Source organism: Oryx dammah, unplaced genomic scaffold, assembly GCF_014754425.2.
Source record: "Oryx dammah isolate SB20612 unplaced genomic scaffold, SCBI_Odam_1.1 HiC_scaffold_15, whole genome shotgun sequence".
Taxonomy (NCBI): Eukaryota; Metazoa; Chordata; class Mammalia; order Artiodactyla; family Bovidae; genus Oryx; species Oryx dammah.
Genome location: NW_024070199.1, coordinates 24092004 through 24117210, shown reverse-complemented (window position 1 = coordinate 24117210; position 25207 = coordinate 24092004). Strand labels below are relative to the sequence as shown.

The 25207-nt window shown below is 48.5% G+C and overlaps 1 protein-coding gene across 5 annotated transcripts in view; it reads left to right on the top strand.

Annotated features, from left to right (window-relative positions):
* NAV2 (neuron navigator 2) overlaps positions 1 to 25207 on the top strand; it is a 423615-nt gene that overhangs the window by 239392 nt on the left and 159016 nt on the right. For all 5 annotated transcript variants that reach the window (XM_040255673.1, XM_040255672.1, XM_040255676.1 and 2 more), the window contains 4 exons: positions 5618 to 6713; positions 11623 to 11735; positions 17747 to 17855; positions 20231 to 20620. In XM_040255673.1, coding sequence (XP_040111607.1) covers positions 5618 to 6713; positions 11623 to 11735; positions 17747 to 17855; positions 20231 to 20620 — 1708 coding nt within the window. The remainder of the gene's footprint in view (positions 1 to 5617; positions 6714 to 11622; positions 11736 to 17746; positions 17856 to 20230; positions 20621 to 25207) is intronic.

Genomic DNA, 25207 nt, shown 5'->3' with positions numbered 1-25207 from the left:
TAGTCTGAAACTTAAGACCATTATCCTTAGAATTACTTTTGGCTAAACAAAGACCTGATTATGTTCCTAGATCTGACCAATTCCCAGCAAAATGTCATGCTAAACAAATACATATAAATAAATAAGGCTCTAAAAGTAGCCATTTCAGATTAGTTTTAAACCTAGTCCTTTTTGGGGCCTTCCGCCCTGTGGCTCAGATGGTAAAGCATCTGCCTATAATACAGGAGACCCAGATTCAATCCCTGGGTCAGGAAGATCTGCTGAAGAAGGAAATGGCAACCCACTCCAGTATTCTTGCCTGGAAAATCCCATGGACGGAGGAGCCTGGTAGGGCTACAGTCCATGGGGTCGCAAAGAGTTGGACACGACTGAGCGACTTCACTTTCCTTTTGATTGATTGCATTTATCAAAAGAATAGATTGAGTATAAAATAAATATTTTAAAAATACTTATATATTTTACATATAAAATAAGTATTTCTGATTTAATGGAACAGTGTTTTCCCAACTTTAGCCTTTCACAAACTTTCTGTGTGAGTTTTGCCAAATCAGTAAACCACTTGTGTTTTTGTTTCATATTTTCCTAAATCAACTCAAATCTACATCTGAACCATCCCATGAAACTGTTGATTTATATGTGAACTGCTTGTCTTTATGATATGCAGCAGATAAATAGGTAACTTTTAAAACATAAACATGTGTATCCATGTGACATCACAAGTGTTCATCTCACCTCCTTCCGTGGACCACATACCATTGTTGGGAGAATACTAGTGGTCAGAGCATTTCTTTCGTGCTTTCCACCTTTCTCTCTCCAGAGTTATTAGAGAGAGAAGTGTTCTTAATTTTAAAGGACTCACCTTCTTCTCCCTCATTTGTCTTCCTGGAATACCAGATTTTAATTCACTAGCAGCTCACCCAAGGTTGAGTATTCCTCGGGCCTTTCCTGGAGGTCCAGTGGTCCAGGGCACAGGGGCGTGGGTTTGATGCCTGGTCAGGAAAGTAAGATCCTGCATGCCACATGGCCAAAATAAATAAATAAAAGTTTGAGTATACCTTGACCCAGCCCATTTTCTGCATTTACTAGTAAGGGAAATGATTGAAGTTAAAGAAACACTTGTGTGCTATAGTAGAGTAACCGTAGAACTTAGCAAGTGAACCTAGCTGCGTTCTTGGGGTCCAGCCTCTTCAGGCCTCTTGGAGACTCACTGAGATTCAAATGGGAGCAGAGCTGAAAGGACTCTAGAGAAAAGCCTACCCTCTTACAAATGGGGAGACGGAGGGGCAGAGTGGTATATCTCAGCTGGTATGCTGTATCCTTTCAGCTGGTATCACACTGGCCACTTTGCCTGCCTCCCCAGGCCTCTCCTGCATTTATCTCACGTACTCAGAAGCCTGGTAGGAATCACAGAAGCTTAGTGTTAGAAATGGCTGCTTTCCCACCTCAGCCAAGGTCTGAGATCACTGGTGTGATACCCCAGGAATGACAGAAATGTGTCCAGTTCACCTGCACGAGACCACTCATGACCTGGAGCCCCTTCACTGTTTAGGGGAAGAGATGGTGAAGGACAAGGCAGTCTGGCATACTGCTGTCCATGGGGTCACAAAGAGTCGGACACGACTGAGTGACTGAACAGCAACTGGCTGTGACCTAATTCTAAAGTATTGATGGTCTGATGGTGCGCTGATGCCCGGGAGCCCTACCCAGGGAACTTCTGTTCTAGAAACCAGATTCAGAATCATCCCCACGGACTATCTCTTACAGCTATCATGAGCAGCCTTGAAATGTCCCCATGATCCTATAACAAGGGGAACCCAGGCAAAATGCCAAGTGGAAATTCTGAAGCTCTGAGTCCTAATCCTGAGTTTGGACTGAAAAGTCTTAATAAAACCCTAATGACTGATCACAAATTTTGAGTCTCTCTTGCCTTAAGTGTGACTTGGAAATGTCACAACTACTCACCAACGATGCAGAAACCATTTAGTATTTTCTATGCTCTGGCAGGCTTAGGGAAACAAGGATGAATGGGGGCAGGGAGTGGTCTCTGCTCTGGAGGGATTCACAGACCAGGGGAACAAGCCAACCCATAGTGCCTCCTCCATGAAGCTCTCCCAGACTCTCTGGGAGAATCAGGAGATCCCAATCCTTGGGTCTCCTGGGACCATGTGCCGCCCTCTACAGCCTTGACGTTGCTTCTGTGCTCTGTTTTGAGGTCTGCTACCTCTTTGAACAGTGAGTTCCTAAATGGCAGGGGCTATATTCCCAGTGCCTGGTATAAGTAGGTGGCCCTCCAAATGCTTTTATAGAAAGGGAAGTTTGGACAGTGTCCCGGGGAAGCAGAGTAGGTAAAAATACCAGGTGATGATGCAAACCGGGTAGTTCATTCAGCCCGAGGGTCTCAGGGAGCTTGACAAAGGACGAAGGCATTTGAGCTGGGGTTTGAAAGACAAGAGTTTCTGGGAGCCATCTGGGGACAGCCTGGGAAATGATTATGTATCCATCACGCCTACGGCGCGGGAGCCCCTTCTTGCACCCGACACCTTTCCTGAAGGAAACACACGTCTTTGATTGGCTTACACATTTCTCTTAGACAAGTCAGGTGTCTGGTTAACTCTGGATCAGTCCCTAACTGGTTAGTAACAACTGATTGCTAGCTGTGCATGTTAAGATTTAAAATTACACAGAAATGCTAGGCAGGGGCATTTCTTGTAAGAGCTTTGTAAGAGTTCCAGGGAATGTGTGGGAGCAGAGAAGTCACACTGATGCCTGTGCTTCTGCTCAGCAGGGAGTGGTTCTGAAACTTCTTTAGGGAAGAGAGCAAACCTCTGATCCGGATTTGCTGTAGCTCCCATATGGACATTGTTGCAATCTCCCCGCCCCATTCAAAGCCCCTTTTCCCTAGGACTTCTTTTCTACCAAATGATAAAATGTATGTATTAATTATATGAATTATCGTTTCCTCCCTGCTAGAGTGTGACATCCATGAAGGCAGGGATCTCGGTGTTGTCATTGATGTATCCCAGTCCCTAGAACAATGCGTGGCATATACTAGGCACTCATTAAATTTGTTTTTAATTTTTAAAAACTAATTATTTTTGGCTGCTCTGAGTCTTCATTGCGACATGAGGGCTCTTCATTGCTGTCCTCGGGCTTTCGTTGGTTATGGCAAACGGGGGCTACTCTTTAGTTGCGGTGTGCGGGCTGCTCATTGCAGTGTCTTCTCATGTGGCAGAGCACGAACCCTGGGGCATGGGGGCTTCAGAAGTGCAGCAGGAGGGCTGTCTAGCTGTGGCTCAAGTTTAGTTGCCCCGCCGCATATGGGATCATAGTTCCCAGACCACGGAGGGAGCCCGTGTCCCCTGCATTGGCAGAGGGATTCTTAACTACTGGGCCACCAGGGTTGACCCATCTTTGAATGTTGATATCAGTGAATTTACTGAATGTACGAATGAATGAATATTTCTGTCCCAGATCTGAGCCCAAGTAAAGGGAAGGACAGTGGTCCTGAGAGAGTAGAACTCGCGATTGGAGGGTCACTGCTGCCCTCCCGGGAGCTGGCCTCCATGGCATCAGCTGCCTCCTATCCAGTGGCTGGGCTGGTTTGTCCCCCACCATGGACATCGTGAATATACTCAAGCAGTAGAAGAGGTAGATTCCTCTGGTCATCTAAGTGGCTGTCGTTTACACGTGTTCTTTATCGCGGGAGGTAGCTGGGATGCAGTCCCCAAGAGCACTGTGTCTCAAGACCTGAGTCCAAATCCCACACTGGACCATCTCCAGCGGTGTGATGGAGAGTCAGTCGTTAGCCCTCTCCAAGCCTCAGTCTCCCCACTTGTCAGACGGGGGCAGTGAGCCCCTCTTCTCTGATACCTCCTGAGCCCAGGAGGCCCTCCATGAGCAGCGCGTCCCACCCGAGGAGACCTCGTAGGGGCTGGTGGTGTGGGTGGGTTCCGCGAGCCTGTTTCCCAGCCAGTCCCCAGCTCTCCCCAGGAAAAGATCCAGCAATGCTCCGTGCGTTTTGTAAGGGAGGATTGCACAGCAGCCCCCGCTCCAAACCCGAATCCTCGGGAAGTCAGGAAGATGTATGTGTTTTAAAACATTGGGAGGTCTGCGTTGGATCACCCTGGAGCTGTGGCTTCCCCCACCCCACCACTACCACCCCCTGGGGCAGTTGAGAGGGAAGGGAGGCCAGTTCGTCTGCCGGGAGTGCTCCCGGCTCGTGTCCCATAAGGGGCTGCCTTTGCTCGGCTTTGGCGGCCGTTGACTTTTAAATCATAAAAAGCCGCTCTTATATACAGTTTACTCTGCTGCTCAAAGGCGGTGGAACGTAGGTATTTAAAAAGGGGAAAAAAAAAAAAAGAGCAGAAGAAGCAGCCGTTAATCCCGCCAGGCTTCTGGGCACTGGAGCAGTTGCGGATGACAAAAGTTAATTAGAAACATGAGCAGTTTAACCGAAAACAGTTGTGACAGTCGGAAGGACAGCCTCTCGGGCTGGGGAAGTTTTCCTAGGGAATCGTTGCGGGAGAAAGTGACTGCGGCCGGGTAAGTCGTGTCCCTGTGAGTTTGCAAGGGTGGGGGACGGGCTCTTTGGGGGCCGAGGTGCTGCACCCTGTCTGTGCCTGGCAGGCGTGGTCGTGGGTGGGCGTGGGGATGGGCTCACAGCCGTGTCCCGGCCCCCTTCCCTCTGACAGCTGTCCCGACGTGGAGGATGGTGCTGTGTGGCTCTGCCTGCCGCCTGAGCAAGGGAGCTCTGGCGTTCAGGTCATCAATCTAGGCTGCCTCGGTGCCTAGCAGAGCGCCAGTTTGGAACCTGCCTGTCTCCAAATAATTCCAGTTCTAATTTGGAAATATTTTGAGGCTTTTCTGAGAAAAAGGGCTGGCTGGGGAACTACACCCTGTGTGCCAAGGGGGAAGCCTTGACTTTCAGATAACCTGCGAGTTTTCCTGCTGACGGTGAAGCCTCGTGCTCAGTTCATACTCTCAAGCTCGAAAGCCTTTTTTTAAACTCCAGCCTGCATCACGTTCGTAACTCTCTTAAAAGTGCCAACATAGGGAAAACGCATATGCTTTGATGGGATTTAGCAATTTCTGTGGGTAATTAGGTCTGTCAAGATTATCCTTGGTTTCTCTTTTTTCTGGATTTTTTTTTGGGGGGGGTGGGATCTGTTCTGTGTTAATGTCTCTGATACATTGTTTTCTTAAAGTTGGATAATCCTCCATTGTTTCCCTTTAGTTGGAAAAAGGGGTTAGGGTTGAATCATTCAAGACTGGAGATATTTCTTGTACCATTCCCACACAATTGCAGTGATGGTGTGGATTTTTGTTTTCCCATGAAGTGTGTGCTTAATTGTGCCACAGGCATATGGATGTTAAGGTCGGTGTGCATTCACATAGCATATGCCAAAATGTGGGGAGGGGGGTGGGAGGGGGGATGTGAACAGTGCCTGATGGAGCGTAGGAGAAAGTCAAGGTGGAATTAAAATTGAGACGCAGGTAGTGGAGCTGCGCGGCATCCGGGTTGGAGCGATCGGCCGTGCAGCCGTGGCTAATGCCCCCTGGTGATGCGAGCAGGCCCATGCATGTAACTCAGGTCTCCCTCTCTTCCCCGTCTCCGCAGAGCCTTTGGCGAGCCCGGCATCCTCCCACCCCGCAATGAGCGAAGATGCACCCGCTGCTTTGGAGGGAGGCGGCGGGTGTGGCCCTGCTAGCTGCGGCGCCTCCTCCGCCATCCCCCAGCCCGGCTCGGCCTCCAAGCCCTGGCGCAGCAAGTCGGTCAGCGTGAAGCACAGCGCCGCGGCCGCCACGCTCTCAGTCAAGCCGCCCACGCCCGAGCCCCCCCGGCCCGCCCCCGAAGCCCTGAAGCCGGCCCCCAACAATCAGAGGTCCATGCTGGAGAAACTAAAACTTTTCAACAGCAAGGGGGCTTCCAAGGCGGGCGAGGGCCCGGGGTCGCGGGACACGAGCTGCGAGCGGCTGGAGATCCTACCCAGCTTCGAGGAGAGCGAAGAGATGGAGGCGGGCGGCCGCCCACTCTCAGCGGCCGGCCCCGCGTCCAACAGCCCCAAGATCGCCCTCAAGGGCATCGCCCAGAGGACTTTCAGCCGGGCGCTGACCAACAAGAAGAGCTCCCCGAAAGGCAGCGAGAAGGAAAAGGAGAAACAACAGCGCGAGAAGGAGAAAAGCAAGGACCTCACCAAGAGAGCCTCGGTGACAGAGAGGCCGGACTTCAAAGAGGGGCCGAGAGAAGACCCCAGTGGGGCCGCCCTGACCGAGATGCCCAAAAAGTCCTCCAAGATAGCCAGCTTCATCCCCAAAGGGGGGAAGCTCAACAGTGCCAAGAAGGAGGCCCCCGCCCCTTCCCACAGCGGGATACCAAAACCAGGGATGAAGAGCGTGCCCGGGAAATCCCCAAGTGCCCCCACGCCTTCCAAGGACGGGGAGCGAGCCCGGGGTGGGAAGCCAAGCTCGGGGCTCCCCCAGCAGAAGCCCCCGCTGGACGGCAGGCACTCCAGCTCCTCCTCCAGCCTGGCGTCCTCGGAAGGAAAAGGCCCCGGAGGGACCGGCCTGAACCACAGCATCAGCAGCCAGACTGTCAGTGCGTCCGTGGGGACCACCCAGACCACAGGAAGCAATACTGTCAGTGTCCAGCTACCTCAGCCCCAGCAGCAATACAGCCACCCCAACACTGCCACCGTGGCGCCTTTCCTGTACAGGTAGGAGCGGCTGCCCCCCTCCCCAGCCCTGCCCAGCCCTGGGCAAGGGGTCTTCTGGGAACATTGAGGCAGACAGCTCAGGGGCCCCGTGATCAGCTCCTGATAGAGACGTACGCGGTGTGCTTGAGGGACAGTTAATTCAGTGTGGCTGGGGCGTGGGGGTAGGTTAGAAAGCTAAAGAGTGGAAGGAAAATGTGAGTGATCCTAAGATGCGGAGGAGTGGCCCAGGCACACGGGGACCCAGGGGCTTGGCAGAAGCAGCCTGAACAATAGCTAGGAGGGTGGTTTGATTTCACTTGACAGCCTCCAAGGTCAGTCCTAAAGCATCCTGAATGTACTTTAAAAGACGAAACACAAAACCACCTTGCTGAGCAACTGGGACTCCTCACAGAAGGCTCATCTTGAACTTCCAGAACCTCATGGTTTGTTACCCCATTGCATGTATTTTTTTTCTTTTCTTCTAAAAAAAGTTTTTATTTTTATTTTTTGGCCACACTGTGTGGATTGCGGGTTTCCCAACCAGGGATTAAATCCAGGCCACAGCCGTGAAAGCCCGGAATTCTAACCACTAGGCAGCCAGGGAACTCAAATATTTTTTCAGTCCCTGCTATGTGCTGGGATTTTTCAGAGGGGAGAACAGGATGAGGAAGAAGAGTAACCATAAGGAAGGATTAGTTGTAGAAGAACCAGAGAACCTGAGTTGTATTTTGGGTGACAAGCCTGAATGTTTCCACTATCAGTCCCTCTGCCTGTCTCTGATGGCACATCCAGAGGACTACAGGAGACCACGGGGAGCCCGGTGCTGCTGTTCTGGGTGGTTGTGGCCTGTGAGAGCCTCTGGTTACACCACACACCTGTACAGGATGGGGGACATCGTCTCTGTATGATGCTGGATTCTTGCAATGAGTCCTGTCTGGGCAGATGGAAGCCACCCAGCCCTGCTCTTGGGGGGGTCCCAGAGCCCTGTTCGCAGTGCTCAGCTTGCTCCTGTGCTCGAGACCTGCCAGGCAATGGGCCACTCTGCACAGCTGAGTGATAACTAAGAGCCGTCCATAGCACCAAGGGGACCGCTGGTTCAGTGTTACAGTCCAGGCTCTTCCTTTACAGCTTCTACCCAGCTTATACACGCACACACACAGATGCGTCCATATGCGTGAGTGCACATCACAGACAGTCACACGTAAATAAGGACCCAAGTACACATTCATACATGAAATGTGAATGCACCTATGCACGTATGCACGTATTCACACGTGTGTTCACATACCTGTTCATATGTACAGACTCATGCCCATACTTTCCGCTTCCTTAGCCTGCATGGTTCCCCAGTGAATTAGATGTTTCCTCTCTCTGCCTGAGGTGAGTTCTAGTTCTGTTACCATTCCCACCAAGAGTTGATAGGAAGACTGGTTCAAGCAACTGATTGCGGAGTCAAGCCCACAGCATCCAGCCGGTGAGGGAAGGTCAGGCTTCTGAGGAGAAGCTCTTTCCTTTTCCTTGTTCACTCTCCCCTTCAGGGAGGGTCACACCAGACCTTTTTAAATGGGAGGTGGTCATCTTTGTATTAGATCAGTCATCAGCTCAGCTAACAGTCCTGAGAAGGGTGCCAAAGCTTAGATAATGCTTCAGCGCTGGTCTCCATGCTCAACTTTTTATATAACTGTTTTCTGAACCATGGAGGCAACTGAATTGCTTGCCATGAAATTTTCATCATTGCGGTCATGTGGATAGTCTTAACGTCAAGCATATTCAGGCTGCTATTCCCAGATTTTTTATTTGCATTTTCAGAATTAAAATATGTGACAGTCTGATCACAGTCAATTCCACTCTCTCCCTTTTTTTTTCCTGGCTGTAATCATTTGAAAGATTCTAAACATTTAAGCTCTATTTTTTTTTAATATTTCAAGATTTTTCTATGAGAGGAAAAGCTCCTAATGGTAAAGAGCTAAAGTCCAACAGATGGGAGGGAGAAAGCATCCCGTGTGTTGAACTGCGCTCTAGCATTTGTGTTCAGCCCGTGTGATGTCCTTGTTCCTCCTCTGAGGTGTCTTTCCTCTGGGTGAGCCCGGGAGGCTGGAGAGAAGAGCCCTCTTGCCTAACTTGGTCTTTTGTTCACTTGTGCGTCCCTGTGTGGCCTTGGGACCTGGCTGCAGGCACCGCTGCTGAGCGTGCACCACATGTGTGCGGAAACCCAGATCATTGGATCGTTCTCACAACTCCACGAGCTGGCTACCTTTTTTATCCCCATTCTTCCGATAAGCAAACTGAGGCCCAGGATAATTAAATAACTTGCTCTACGTCAAAGAGCTGATAGTCAGAAGAGCTCGTGCTTATAGCCAGGTCTCTCTACCTAGAGGAACCACGTGCTTAACCATGAAATAGTCTTGACTCTAAATCACTGCCTCATGCAGAGCCTCATCTGTAAATTGAGGAGCCAGGACTAGGTCAGAGGATTTTTAGAAAGTGGTTTAGACTCCATTTATGCTCCAGGTTCTCTCTTTCAAGTTTACAGCTCACTGTTTATTACTTAACAGTGCTCCTCCTAGAACCTCTCATGTTAGTGATGTTACCAAGAGAAAAAGGAAAATAAATCATTAAAAAAAAAAAATCACTCGGAATGAACTACAGTTACCAGTTCATAAGACACACTGGACACCTCTGTTGCTTTATACTTCGCTAAGTGCTTTCGTGTGGTTTCACCTGTGAGTTTTGTAGCAGCCGGGAGAGGTGGCTGTTGTAATCCCATGTCCAGATAAGGGTCCAGCCTCTCTCCAAGGCACAGTGATTTACTGAGATGTACGTGGCTATCAAGTAATAGACAGCAGACTCCAGCCAGCTCAATGTTCAGACCTCCAAGTCCAATGGTCCTTCTCTCACCCAGAATCTTTCTAGACTTAAAAACTCCTTTATCCATTCATCACACCCTACCTGAGTGCCTGCTTAGCCTATGAATTGGAGCAGAGTGTTCTTAAATGCCCACTCAAAAGAGCCAGTCTTAGCCTTCAGAGAGCTCTTAATCTGGTGGAGGAAAGGTTTATTAATTAGATCTTACTGTAATAAGTAGACATCAGGAGAACAGAGACGCACAAGAGGTGGAGCCATCCGCTGGCCAAGAATTGGGGAAAGCTTCCAAACCAAGATGGCATGGGGACTGTGCCTTCAGGGCAGCTCAGGAGCAAACTAAGGAAGAAAGAGGAAAAGAGCCTTCAGTCAAAGGGCACAGTCACTACAAAGACAAAATTGTGAAGGGCTGGGTATGAGCTGGGACTGGAGAGAAGCCGCATGTGGGTGGAGCACAGGCCGGGGCCGTGTGTAAAGGCAGGAGTGCCAGGAGACGGGCTGGAAATGAAGGAGGAAGAATCCTGTGATGGAGGGCATCTTCTATCACAATAAGAACTTTAGATCTTCTGCGGGCAACGGAAAACCAGGAGAGGCCTTTAATCAAAAGATGAAAGATCACGTCAGGGTCACCAAGGTCAGTGGAGAACAGAATGGGGAGTGGACAAGACCTGGAGACAGTCTAAAACAGAGATCACAGTTCAGGTGCCTGCTTGGGCCCGCAAAGGTGATACCACAGAGGTAGCACCCTGAGTGGTTCAGGGTGGATGGGACTCGGGGAAAGGAAACCTCACGCCTCCCCAGAGGGGACCGCCGCCACTTTTCACCAGCAGGTGGCGCCTGCAAGAAAGTGAGCTCAGTCCTTCCAGGCTTGTTTTCACTGAGAAAGGGACAGAAATCCAGATTTTTTTGGTGACCTCTCTCCAGTTTTAAATGTGGACGTGAATTCAAAAGCTTTGAAAGATACTAGGCAGACCAGTAAGAATCATCCGTGGGCTGGTTTCTGTACCTGGCTGTCATTGGTAAGCTGTATGGCTGGAGGCAATATACCTGTTTACCGGCCTGGGCAGAGATGGTGAAAGCTTGGATTCTGGTCAAAGGAAGGAGAGGAACACAGAAAGCATGGAAATCCTTTAAATTCAGAGATGATGGGAATGGGGAACCAATGGCGTCAATAGGAAGGCAAAGGTTGGGGGGAGGGTAGATGGATGATGTGGGGCTTATCAGTACACCCCCCAGAGTCTGTTTTAGGCAATTCGCATTTTTGGCAAACACTTTTTCATAGAGAGTGAAATCTGGTTGAATTAGCTGAGGATGCCGATGAATGAATAACATTACGCACAGGGTTATGTATCCGAATGTAATTATATTTGCCTGGCACGCCTGAATAAGCAGAGGTAATTGTGGCTAGAGCACATTGCTTGATTGTCTCGATTTGCTTGACAAATAAGGGCATGGAGAAGGTTTGGGGAAGTACAGATTTCAGTCAAGTGTTGAAATAATGATCAGTGAGACCTTTCATCTCAGGAGATCTGAGCTCTGAATCAGACCTGGAGGGCAAACACACCTGCTTGGCACCCACTCCTGGCCGGTTGTACAGTCACTTCACCAGAGACAGCCATGTCAGGAGGATCTGGGCGGCGGGTGGGGGGGTTGGCGCACGGGGCTGCCAGCGGAATCATCTTCATGCTTGGCTTGCTGGCATCACTGGTTACTTAGAAGTGGCTCTTTGGCAGAGGTTAAATGATCCAAACCGCCGGGTACTTGCCAGCCTTTTGCTGGCTAGATCCAGCTCCCCAAAGGGGATGCAGAGATGCGTTCCCCAGTGAAGGACTGCAGACCCTCCATTTGGGTGATGAATATTTCACCTTTTACACTTCGGTGGCTCTCTCTGTTTCTGGGACATCGCTCCTCGTGCACTGATGAATTATTTAGAGTGTCTGCTGGTGTGCTCTGTTCTAAAGCTTCTCACCAAGGGAGGGGCTCACGGGGCTTGTGATCGGAGCACAGTGGTCCAGACGGGGTAGTTACCGCTTGTGACAAGTATGTCTGCTCTGGTTTGTGTGTGAAGGTCCCAGACAGACCCCGAAGGGAATGTTACTGCCGAGTCCAGCTCAGGGGGTGTGACCACGGAGCCCAGCCACTACACCAAGAGTGGACAGCCTGCCCTGGAGGAACTCACTGGTGAGTACGGAGCCCTGGAACTTCCCTGTCTCTGGGAGGTGAGGCCTCCCAGGCCACCACCTCTGGAGGGGCCGAACCCAGCTGGTCGTGAACTTGCTTCACTGTTGTTTTGATTGATGAGCCAAACTGATTTTCTGTCTTCCTGCTTCCTCTTTTTTTCCCCTCTTCTCTCTCTCACAGTCTATTCCCTCCCTCCCAGACTGTAAAAAAGTCTTTAACTGTTGGTGAATTCTGCTTTAAGCCATACTCCACCCTACTTATGTAGGGGCTCTGGGCTTGGAACACTTTACCTTGAATCTCCTTGTTCACTCTTCAGATAGAGTTGGTTTCCAAAAAGAGTTAGAACTCTAAAATGTATTGACTTTTTTCAAATTTCCTTTCTAGAAGCACTGATTGAAAATTGTTCTGAGAGTCCTCAGACAGTTGGAAAGAAGATTTCAGCATATTTCTTTTACCAAAAACAAAAGTCTAAATTTTATTTAAATGTAACCTAGACAAGGAGCGGCTTCCCTGATCATTCAGATGGTGTTAAGGAATCTGCCTGCAATGTGCGAGCCTGGGGTTTGATCCCCAGTTCGGGAAGGTCCCCTTGGAGAAGGGAATGGCAACCCACTCCAGTATTCTTGCTTGGAGAATTCAATGGACAGAGGAGCCTGGCGGGCTACAGTCCATAGGGTCACAAAGAGTCGGACACAACTGAGCAACTAACATTTTCACTAGACAGGAATGATGATTAAAGGATGTCATATCATATAAAAACATAAAATCTGCAATTGTCATGCAGTTAGTTCCATAAATATTTATTGGCGTTATACCGTCACAGTGTTCATTTAAAGAAACAGAAGTAGCATCGGAATTGAATTCCTGCTGCAATGCATTCGGGGCCACCGCTTTCTCTGTGCCCATCCCTGTTCCCAGCTCTGGGCCCTGGGTCCCAGCAACTTCTAATCAGGGAAGGGAGTGGCAAGCCGCATATTGAGCAGTGGCTGTGTTATTCTTTGCATATCCTACCACTTCCCGGGTTGGGTTAAAAACTGAATCCATGTTTAAAATCCATTCATTAGACTAAGTATCCATGACCCCACCATTTTAATAGCTATGATACCGCGGTGGAGTTGGTATGCAGCCCATATGATCGCCTCGTCCACCTATTTGACCATTAACTCTGAGTGTTCATTTCAGAGGATCTGAGAGGTTTAGCTCTTTCCCTCTGGCTCTGCTGGCCGGGCATGTTAAGGAGACAGAGAAGTTTCCAGCCATTTGTAAGTGATCCATCTTGCAGTGGTTTGGGGCCCCACATTTGGGATTGATTTTACGTTTCCTTCTCTCTCAGGTTTTAGCTCCCTTGCATGTGAGAACCTGGATGGTGCAGGAAAAGGGTCAGCTCTCAGGAGAAGGGTATGGAGGTTAATGACTACTCAGGTCTCCACACACATTCCAGATCATGTTCATATGTGCACACATCAAAAGAGCCAGGCCAGTGATTCAGCAGCTGGCATGGGTCAGACGTGTGTCTTGTGGAGGAGTATGGATTCATGTCAGACCCAGGGGCTCAGTGAAGTTTACATCTGAGAAGTGAAGGCGGCAGCCGGAGAACATTCCACATAACACTTAAATTTCAGAGGGACAGATGGCAGCCTGTGATCTTTTCAGTCCTTTTTCTTTTTCTCCCCGTGTCTCCTGTGCATCAGGACAGCAACCAAGTGAGAGCTCAGAAAGCCTGAGATGGTCTGGGGACCAGAACTGTTGCAGCCAGTCATGGCTAATCAAGCGCTCTTCGGTGTGAAGTCAAAGGGTTTTAGTTGCTAAGGACACTTTGTGAATCAGGATGACGTGTCTTTACGTTTAAGCAGTGAAACTCACACGTGTGGCTGTGTTGTGCGTGTGAATAGTTTTGTGGAGATACTCCACAGTAGTGTGTGTGTATGAGGTTGAATTCAGCTTATCTACAGCCAGTCCCTTGAAATGACCACAAATGTGTGTGTCTAGGAATTGCCATTTATGAGACTCTTTGATCTATTGCTTAGTTCTTTCCCCTTACTTATGCAAGTAGGTGGGTTGTCCCATGGTGCTCTACCATTCACACAGTTACAGGTGAGATAGGCATCTCGGATTGTAGTGTTAGGAGGAACCACATCCACTTATTACCCAGTCCATGAAGCCCTTCTGTCATTCACTGATGAGTTGTCTTTCAGCCTCAGCTGGAATACTTCTTGTGATGGAAAAGCTATTCCTTCATGAGACAGCTCTTCCATACCTAGTTGGCTTTACCTGGTAATGGAGTCTTTTATCCTTCCATTTCTAAATCACTGGACATAATCCAGCCTCCTGAAGCTCACAGACAGTTTTCATTCCTTTCCTGCAGCAGCGTGTCCCCTAGCCTCCCTCTTCCAAGTAAAAACTCCCAGTCTCATCAGTGTCCCTCATGTTAACACCCTGCCATCCTCACATCTGCTCTGTATGATCAGAACGTGCTGTTCTCCATCGTAGCGCCTGGCTTGCGGGGGGACTGCCCTGGGCAGGTGAGGAGAGTCACGGGTAAACATGGAATGGTTCATAGTAGATGGGTTTCAAGGGCCCAGTCATTTGCCCTGGGGCACACCGTGTGTTTATTTTGTTCAGACAATGAGTTGGGATGGAGATCTTACACTGAGCCCATCTTCCAGCATGCAGAATGGGCAGTTTAGAACATCAACACCTGAGTGAGGCAGGTGGATTACTAGTCTGTGCTTCTACGTTGCCCTTGGAATCTTTGAGGGGAGCATATATTTCCCAGTGGGGCTCCTCAGGGGAAACAGTGCATTCAGATTCAATGAGCCCTACATTTAAGCGGTGAAACTCGTGTGTGGCTGTACAGAATAATTTTATGGAGACACTACATAGTAGCTTGTAAGTATGAGGTTGAATCCAGCTTATCTACAGCCAGTTCCTTGAAATGACAACAAAGGGGTGTTTTTGGGGATGGACGTTTATGGGACTGTTTGATCAATTGCTTAGGGATATCACGTGTCATCTCATCTGATCCTTCTAACCTAAGGGAAGGGCTTTTATCTCCATTTTACAGATGACATTCAGAGGATAAGTGATTTGTCCAAGGTCAAGTGGCTAATAAGTGGCAGTACCACTGTGCAAACCTTTATCTGTTGGAGTGAAAATCTATCCTTTCTCTTTCACCCTACACTGACCAAACATTTTTGGGGCAATAAATATTTCTTGAACATATCTAGATTTGTGTGGGGGTTACCAAGAACAAAGGTGAGTTACCACTCTGTGTCAAAGACCTTTGTCTTAGGAGACTTAACACAGGCAAATGTGTCTTTAAGACATCATTAGAGACGTGGACATATACAGGCCTAACTCGGAGACGTTGCCAGTTTGGTTCCAGACCACTGCAATGAAGTAAAGATTTCAAGAAGGCAAGTCATGCAGATTTTTCTGGTTTTCCAGTGCACTTCTCTGGTGGAGCAGAGGGTTAGGAACCCACCTGCTAATGCAGGAGATGTAGGTTCAATACCAGGCATGATGCCCTGGAGAAGGAAATGGCTACCCACTCTAGTGTTCTTGCCTGGGAAATCCCACGGACAGAACTGCCTGGCTGGCCACAGTCCACAGGGTCGCAAAAGGGTCAGACACAACTGAATGACTAAACAACAGTTCATGAAAAGCTGTTTCCCCTGTATTGCAAGTATGCAGTAACATGAGGTCTAAAAAAACAACGTACTATTTTGAACAACGTACTTAATTGAAAAATACTTCATTGCTAAAAAAATGCCAACCATTGTTTGAACCTTCAATGAGTCATAGTCTTTTTGCTGGTGGAGGGTTGGAAATATTGGCAGAATCACCAAAGCGTGACACACAGACACAGAGTGAGTGAGTGCCATTGGAAAAACAGCGCCGACAGACGCGGTCGAAGCAGGGTTGCCACAAACCTTCAATCTGTAAAGATCACAAATATCAGCAAAGCACAATAGAACAAGGTGTGCCTGTAAATATAGTTATTATACTGTTGTGCATGATTAAGTTAATTAATGAAGGTAATTTGAAAACTGGTGCCTAGACCTAGCTTCATAATAAATATTCCCTGAAGGGCCTGGAGCCATCCAAAAGATCAGTACCTTTTTTTGGCAGCCTTTACACAGATAAAATGTGGCCAAACTGGCAGTGAAAGATATTTAATTGATGGCCCTGTGGATAGATGCAATTACATTCCTCCAAAGCCATTAGGGGAGCGTAAAGTAGACATTCATCACTGCTTTCGTTTAAAAACATGGACGTACGTATGTACTTGAAAGAACTGGGTGGGGAATGCAGGTCTGACTACTTTTCAGATAAGGGAAAAATGCCTTTCAAATTTCTCTTGGTTAGGAGTGGCGGGGGGGGGGGGGATTGAAAACACTGACGTTTTCAAGGCCAGAGAGTTTGCTATAGCAAATTTCTTCCATAGAATCAATCACTGAATCTAGCCTCCAGGCATCACTGTGTTGAGAATAACCTCAGAAGTGGTCATCTGTCTCAGAAGGAGAGTTGACTCCATGCCTTTTCTTGGCTGCCTGTTGCCCTGTTAATGACACTTGCTGGGAGTTCCCCTTGGTGTCAGCAGTAAATCCCACGTGCTGTTGCCCATGTGTACCATATTCTGTATGGAGCTTAATTTCGAAATATTGCTCAGTACTTCAAATAGTCATCAGCTTTCAAAGACCCTGGATGGTGGTCTTCTCAGCTCTCCTGAAATTACTCTGAGGGAAAGCTGTGTGATTCCTCTCCTCACTATTGTAGTTATTCAACTTTTCTTCTCTCCCCATAAGCCCAAACCAGGCTGAGGCTTCTCTGAGAGGGGGTGTGGCTTCCTAGCTTGTATGTGGCCTCTTTCTCCTGGGGTGTTTGTGCCAGCCTCACCTCTCCAGACCAGTGGAGAGGTAGGAATTGTTGGGAACATTTAGTGGGAAATGTTGCCCAGGAATGAAAGTCCCTTGTCCCCTAGAGAGAAGCCTGGCTCTTCTCGAACGTTCCCCACTCGGCAGCACCAGCTGGCGTGATCGGGTGCTTTTGGTGGACGCTGCACTTCGGGCTCTTCAGTTAGTCCTGCGACAGTCCATCGAGACCAGCACTGCCACTGTCTTCGATTAGGACCGTGGCATCTGAAGGGCGGAGAGGGTCAGCACCTTCCTCGTGACCACTCAGCCAGGGAGGAGAGGAGCCAGAATTCGAGATGACATAACAAATCGGGCCAAGAAGGCAAACCTCTCTCTGTGGAAATATTAATGATCGATAGGTGCAGATCTTTCAGCCACTACAGACGAGCCATCTATAATGTTGCCTCGGGGCTTCCTCGGTGGCTCAGTGCTAAAGAATCTGCCTGCCAGTGCAAGAGACACAGGTTTGATCCCTTCCCAGAGGAAGATCCCACATGCCTCGGAGCAACGAAGCCCAGGAACCGAAGCTACTGAAGGCTGTGCGCCACGATAAGAGAAGTCCCAGCAGTGAGAAGCCTGCAGAGCACAAGAGAGTGGCCCCTGCTCACAACTAGAGAAAGCCTGAGCTGCAACGAAAACCCAGCACAGCCAAAAATACGTAAATAAGTAAAGTAATGTTGGGTCAGTAGATAGCAGCGCCTACCTATGGAGGAGAAAGCAAAAGACCTTTCCCACTTCTGTATGGTTGGAAAATAATTCCTGGGCAGGGCTCAGACCTAACGTGTGTCTGTCTTTATGGGAGACAGTGTGGAAATGTGTTTACTGTCTCAGACTCTGTCTTTGTCTCACAAGCTAGACCTCACCTATTGCTGGAGGGACCTGCAGGGAGAAGACAGACTTCTCTATTTAGGTTTACGCCTTCCTTTGGGTATTCTTCCATCCATCCATTCATTCACTCTCAAATCCTTCTTGAGGATGTGTGACGAGCCAGGTCCCTAGCAGGCAGCATGCTTATGGTCTTGGACACGACTGCTGTTCCCATGAATCTCCCCATCTACCTGAGAACTTAAACAGTCTTCACCTTTGTCTCTCCAGGGGAGGACCCCGAGGCTCGGCGACTGCGGACGGTGAAGAATATTGCTGATCTGCGGCAGAATTTGGAGGAGACCATGTCCAGTTTACGGGGAACTCAGGTTACACACAGGTACTTGGAGCATGAATCACTTCCCTGAATCGGCTGGTAACGTGATTATCACATGGCTGCTCCTGCCATGGTGTGTTCCCGCCCTACCCACATACGTGATTCAGTTAATAATGGAATAAATAACCTGGATTGCCAGTGTGCTGAAATTCACTGAGCATACCAGATGGCATGCAGAAGTGTCAGGAGCAAAAATCCGTAGAGACAAATTCCTTCCCAAAGCAGAAGGTTGCTCAATCCATTCCACAGAGGATGTGGCAGACCAGCTGCATTGAAATTTCCCTTTGCTTGCATTTTCCAAAATGATATTGGGCTGTTAAAATGAGCAGGTGAACTGTACTTGACCTGTGTGATAAAATGACTAACTCGCATTCCTGCCCTCTCTTCTGATCCCCAGCACTCTGTAACGTTGTTAGTCATGCACGTGTATAAAACACGTATGGAAATATTTATAAAAACGGAGGATCATGTTTAAACCATGGTTTCGTTGGATGAACTCTAGGATTACATTGGAAACATTTATCAGCTTATTTTCATGGTTGAGCGAGAAGGTGAAGAGGATGCAGCCCTGGGCATCCTTCATGATTTGGACAGAACCAGGTTTTACAGTTTGTGTTTGGCCTTGATGGTCAAGGTAAAGGCCTAGTTATCCCTGTGAGCTCCCAGGTCAGGGAGGTCTCCTTTGCTTCTCCAGTTTCAGTCTTTTTGATAAATGAACACAGCAGGAGATTGCTGGGCTCCCCCTCTGCCTGCAGCTTTGGCAGAACAGGGTTAAGCACCATGGGTTCTTAAAGAAGACCAGGGCCTAAACCTTGCGTGCATGTGAAGTCGCTTCTGTCTTGTCCGACTCTTTGCTGCCCCATGGACTGTAGCCCACCAGGCTCCGCTGTCCATGGAATTCTCTAGGAAAGAATACTGCAGTGGGTTGCCATGTCCTCCTCCAGGGGATCTTCCGGACCAGGGATCAAATCCACATCTCTTATGTCTCCTGCAATAGCAGGCAGGTTCTTTACCACTACTGCCACCTAGTAAAGCCCACCTAAATCTTAGGGGTTCCCAGTATGAGATAAGTCAGGCAGGCTGCTTCCTGGATCGGAGGGCAACAAAAGCAGCCGAGGCACCTAATCAGTTCCTTTCAGAGGCAAGTACCCTGGGGTGGGATGGTGCTGGCCTGGAGCCCAGTGCTGGACTGCCCCTCTGTGATGAGATAAGTTACCTCTCTCCTTCCACCATCACTGAAACTGACTTAAAGTCAGTTCCAGCAGTTTGGTGGATTTCTTGGCTCAGGCTAAGATAGTGATCATGAGAGGAGGGAAAGCGTCCATGCTTTCTCCTGCAGGAAAGACTCTCACTCTCTCTGCTTAGTTAACACATTACTGACTGGGGGATTTTTGCAGAAACTAGCACCTGTGGCCAGTGATTTGTTACATCAGTGAATATCGAAACTCTCCCATCAATAACGTTCGAGTAACAAAAGACGTATTAATACCTCTCTGGTCAATAAGTTGTTAAGAGACCTCTGTGTTTCTCATCTTGATGGTGTGGCAAGACCCAGGACGAGCTCAGTCTCCTGGCAGATTCAGACCTAGCTAGTTTCACCAGCCCAGGCATTCATCTTTCATTTCTGGTCTTTTGCCCCCAAAGTTTAATTGTCATTTTGGACAAAAGAGGAGAGAAGCAAATGTGTGGGGAAAATGCATGTTACAGAGTGAGAAAATCAGGGCCCTCCCCACCTGCTTGGTCTGGAGAGAGCTGAGGATGTGAAATGTCTTAGGACCCCGGGGGAGGATGGGCGCCTCCCGCCTTTAGGAAGGAAGAGATGAAAGGCAGCATCCAAGGACAAGCAGGCAGGCGCTATATCCCATCGTTATCAGTCCAGCATTGTCTACTGCCCTTCCTGGGTTACAAAGAAGACTAGTTAAGATCATTTCTTTAAAGTAACTGGGGGACTGCCCTGGTGGTCCAGGGGCTAAGACTCCATGCTGCCAATGCAGGGGGCTCAGGTTCGATCCCTGGTCAGGAAACTCGATTCCACATGGCGCAACTAAAGATCCCTCATGCTGCAACTGAGACTCGGCACCGGCAAATAAGTGAATAAAAGTAAATGTTAAAAAATGAAGCAACTGGTGGTGGGTATCTTGTACCATGTTTCAGGGGAAGAGTCCCCACTGGGCTTTTTGCAATGTCACTCAGGCATGCAGCTTCATCTTTTCATTTTTAACAGCAGAACTAACACTGGGTGGCACGTTGGTACCTTATTTTTTGATCCTGTTTTGTATATGGGAAGTATTTCATAGTTCTAGAAAAGAAAGAGGATGTAAACGCAAAGGCCGCTGCGCACATTGGGGTCTCACGCAAGGCCGGTTTTATGTCTCTAGCACGTTGGAAACCACGTTTGGCACCAACGTCACCACGGAGATCAGCGGGCGCAGTATCCTCAGCTTGACGGGCAGGCCTGCTCCCCTGGCCTGGAGGCTCGGCCAGTCCAGCCCCCGGCTGCAGGCGGGAGACGCCCCCTCGATGGGCAACGGCTACCCTCCCCGGGCCAACGCCAGCCGCTTCATCAACACCGAGTCGGGCCGCTACGTGTACTCTGCCCCCCTGCGGAGGCAGCTGGCCTCCAGGGGCAGCAGCGTCTGCCACGTGGATGTCTCGGACAAGGCGGGAGATGAGATGGACCTGGAGGCCGTCAGCATGGACGCGCCTGGCTACATGAGCGACGGGGACGTGCTGAGCAAGAACATGCGGGCGGACGACATCACCAGCGGGTGAGTACCTGGGCCACTGCTCTTCTCATGGAGCAGCGGCCTGGCACCTACCTTCTCTTCTGCGGGACTTCCTGACGTTCTCTAGAGTGAGCTGTTCGTCATTCAGTCATGTCTGACTCTTTGTGACCCGATGGACTGTAGCCCGCCAGGCTCCTCTGTCTATGGAGTTCTCCAGGCAAGAATACTGGAGTGGGTTACCATTTCCTTTGCCAGGGGTTCTTTCTGAAGCAGGGATCGAACCTGGGTCTCCTGCACTGCAGGCAGATACTTTACCATCTGAGCCACCAGGGAAGCCCAGCGTTCTCTGGGGGAGAACAAACTGCCTTCCTCATGTCCTGTCCATGCGGAAGGCTGTGTGCTGTGGAGGGGAGCCTTCTGGGCCGAGAGACACACGACCTGGGCTGCAGTCCAGGCCTGGCGGTAACTCGCTGGGCGGTCCCAGCCAGGCTCCACTGGCAGCCAGAGTGACGCTCGACAGCAAACCTCATGGGTAGAATCCAGACCCCTGAGCCTGGGGGATCTGGCCCTTCCCTGCCTCTGAGGGCTGGTTGTTCTCCATTCTCCTTGCTTCTGCTGCTGCAGCTGGTTTTTGTGTTCCTGTCTCATCGAGCTCTTCCTGCCTCAGGGCCTTTGCACTGTTTCTCTGCCTCGGTCCTTTCGCCCAGATCTCTATACTGGTTCCTTCTGGCTGCTCTGCCGGCATCTCTTTGAAGGGTCCTCCTTGACCCTTCAACTTCAAGTCCTGTCTGTGACCTGTCCTAGGCCTGTTCTCCTTCACGGTATTTATACTCATTTGGAAGCATGTCAGTGTTGAAATTATCCTGGGTGTGTGTTTCACTCACTCGTGTCTGATTCTTTGTGACTCCGTGTGGTATAGCCCGCCAGGCTCCTTCGTCCATGTGATTATTCTGAGAATGGTTTGGTATTTTATTGTCTCTCCGCCTGCTCCTGCTTACAGCGGTAAGTACCATGGTGCAGCAGGACAATCTGGCTTGCCCACCACTGAATCCCCAGTGCCTTGTACATGTAGGAGTGTATAAACTTTGCTGAACTGGTGAGCACGTGGCGGCATGGATGAAGGAGCAAGCCCAACCTCCCTGTAACATGCGAAGATAAGGGGAGCAATGAGATGATGTCTGAGCCGGGCCGTGACCCTGTGTGGCCCGAGGCTTGGCTTCCTCCGTTTGACCCACTTGCAGATCCCTGGGGAAGTGAACAAGCATCTGTTTACCCCACTTGCGCGTGATCCCTTCATCTGTTAACCTGGCTTGCCCAGAAGTCCTTCAAGATCCTTCCCTCCTCTAACATTCTAACAGGTAAAATTACAGATGATAAAAATCAGGCATGATGATCATGCCGTTCATTTTCCTGAACACAGTGATCAAGAACCCCGTGGGTGGGTCAGTATTTTCTTAATAATAGCTCATTCTCCCAATATGTGCCAAGCATTGTGCTAGGCGCTTTACTATCTTCTTCCCTCACAGCAATCCTTTGAAGTAGGCAATATCATAAATCCCCATCTTATGGAGGAGTAAACGGAGGCTCAGGAAGGTTAAATCACTTGCCCAAGTTGAGTAGTTAAGCGGCAGGGCTCAGGGCTCAGGGCTCTGCTCCTGAACGCAGTTCCTTAACCAGTGTACCGGCCCATCTTCTCTAGGATTTCATTGCTGTGTTGAAATAGCGCAGGTACTTGAGTTTATTTCAGAATTGATTTGCTTAGTTCTACCTGTCTGTCCAGAAGTGTTCTTTTATTTAAAGCTTAGAGATAGGGATACTTTGGCTTTCTGCCTGTTACTTTTAGAACCATCTCACGGTGAAATCTTGGAAGACAGGCGCCACCAAACTCTTAGAGTGCAACAGCTTTCTGCCACCCTCATAGCTGGGAAAGTTGATGGTAGATCAAATGACTCCGTCAACTTAGAGCATCCTTTTGTGTCCGTAGTTTAACGTGAATATGAAAACAGTGCGTGTATGCATGCATGCTAAGTCACTTCAGTCGTGTGCCACTTCGATCCTGTGGACTGTAGCCCGCCAGGCTCCTCTGTCCATGGGATTTTTCAGACAAGAATACCAGAGTGTGTTAGCATGCCCTCCTCCAGGGGGATCTTCCCAACCCAGGGCTTGACCCACGTCTCTTTTGTCTCATGCTTTGGCAGGCGAGTTCTTTACCACTATAGCGTCACCTAGCAAGCCCATGAAAACAGTAATATGTGTGTATTACTAAAATTGCATATAGTTTAATCTTTTAAATTATTTTAATAATTTACAATTAAATTTTTATTAAAATTAAAAATTAAAATAATTTATAATTAAATTTCATTAATAATTATTTTGTAATTATTATTTGAAAGACGCTTACTCCTTGGAAGGAAAGTTATGACCAACCTAGATAGCATATTAAAAAGCAGAGACATTACTTTGCCAACAAAGGTCCGTCTAGTCAAGGCTGTGGTTTTTCCAGTGGTCATGTATGGATGTGAGAGTTGGACTGTGAAGAAGGCAGAGTGCCGAAGAATTGATGCTTTTGAACTGTGGTGTTGGAGAAGACTCTTGAGAGTCCCTTGGACGGCAAGGAGATCCAACCAGTCCATCCTAAAGGAGATCAGTCCTGGGATTTCTTTGGAAGGAATGATGCTAAAGCTGAAACTCCAGTACTTTGGTGACCTCATGCAAAGAGTTGACTGATTAGAAAAGACTCTGATGCTGGGAGGGATTGGGGGCAGGAGGAGAAGGGGACGGAGGATGAGATGGCTGGATGGCATCACGGACTCGATGGACATGAGTCTGAGTGAACTCTGGGAGTTGGTGATAGACAGGGAGGCCTGGCGTGCTGTGATTCATGGGGTCGCAAAGAGTTGGATATGACTGAGCGACTGAACTGAACTGACCTGAGAAGACCGTTGGTATTCAGCATGGTGTCAAGGTTATCTTTATCACTTCCCACTGTGATATACAACCAAACATTTTGGGATTATTTTGAGATTTTCTTATTTAGTAAGAAACATTTATTCTCTTGTCAGGTCAGTCTTTTAATAAGTGGTGTGTTTATTTTCATGTACTACCACAAGGTGGCGACATTGAAACACCCTAAACTGAACCTTAGTGATGTTACAGTGAGACATTCCCAGTCTCTTTAGCTATTCAAACCAGAGCCGTTATCCCTGCTAAAAAGCACAGATGTTTACATTTCACTTCCTGCTTTGGGAAGCTTACATTTTTAGCAAGTGAGATAGCACTTAGAGCAAGTGTAGATAAAAGTGTGGAAATGTAAGCAAACCACCCAGTTATTGAAATTGGAGCACCCTAGTCTATTTCCAACTCCCTCCCTCTCCGCCCCCCACCCCCAGCCACCCGCCCCAGTTACTTTTAATGTAGAAACTTACCTGCCCAGTGAAGAGAGGCAGCGCAGATGGCATCTCACACTCCTCCTAGTTGTGACATTCTAGAGCACTAGTTAAGCACAACTCCACTGTGTGGAAGTGCGTGTGTTTCTGCTTTGAGGTTCAGTTACCTGCTTGCCTTTATATGCAGAGCTCAGGGCACACCATTTAATGTCCTTTGTACTTAGTTCTTTTTCCTTTTATACACATGACAAGGCTGTAGATATTGAAGGACTGGTCCTTTAGTCTGTGCTTCAGAATCTGCCCAATAAGTCATATTGCTGAGGCAGTTGGTATAGTGGAAAGAAAACAGACAAATATCAGATAAGATTGAATCCCACTCTACCACTGCTGAACTCTGTGACATTTAAGCACGTTATTTAGCTTCCCGAAGCCTTGAAGCACTACAATGAATTTGGTTTTTAACCTTCTGCAATTAGATTTCTCTTTGAGGTTTTATCTAATTAATGGCAAACATCTGATGAAGACACACAGTTTCAGACAGTGTTCAGATGTCTTATCAGCCTCAAAGGTCCCAGCACTTGGGAACAGTGAAATGGTTACAGTTTTCATCCAGATGTTTGTTTGACTTAGTGAAAGCAGCCTTGATGTATGAATATTATATAAATCAGTGTGGAGGCTCTTTGAGGAAAGTTCTTGTAAAAGTTTACAGCAAGTGTATTTAGTAAGACTGATGTGGAAGTAAATTCTAGTTTTGGAAAACCCATGGCCTTTGTTCTTAGAATGACGCTGGACCTCAGCTTGTTCGAATAGCTGTATTTTGACGCCTCCAGCTCCTTTTCGCTCCTGGATATGAACGCGTGTGCAGCTGTGTACCATTAGGTTTTCCCTAAGGTGGGCTGACGTTACTTGATTTCCGTGGAGTTTACTAAGGAACTAACAGCACACGCCTTTGGTCTCTCTGTGTGTGTACTTATTAAACCCTTCTATTGCACTTAGCATGTGCCAGGCATGTCTAAGTACTTTACAAGAAATCGCTTGACCTCACCACTTCATTTTAGTAGACTGATAAATTGGAATTCAGCTGTGGTTAGTGGAATAGGAATTAAAAGTAACAGACGTAGATGTCTCTTACTAAGATTTGATCTGTGAGGTAGATCCATCTACTCATCTTCTGAAACTTCAGAGCGCCATATGGTATAGAGTGAAATTAAAGGGACAGACTTAGAGTCCATATGTTTGGAAA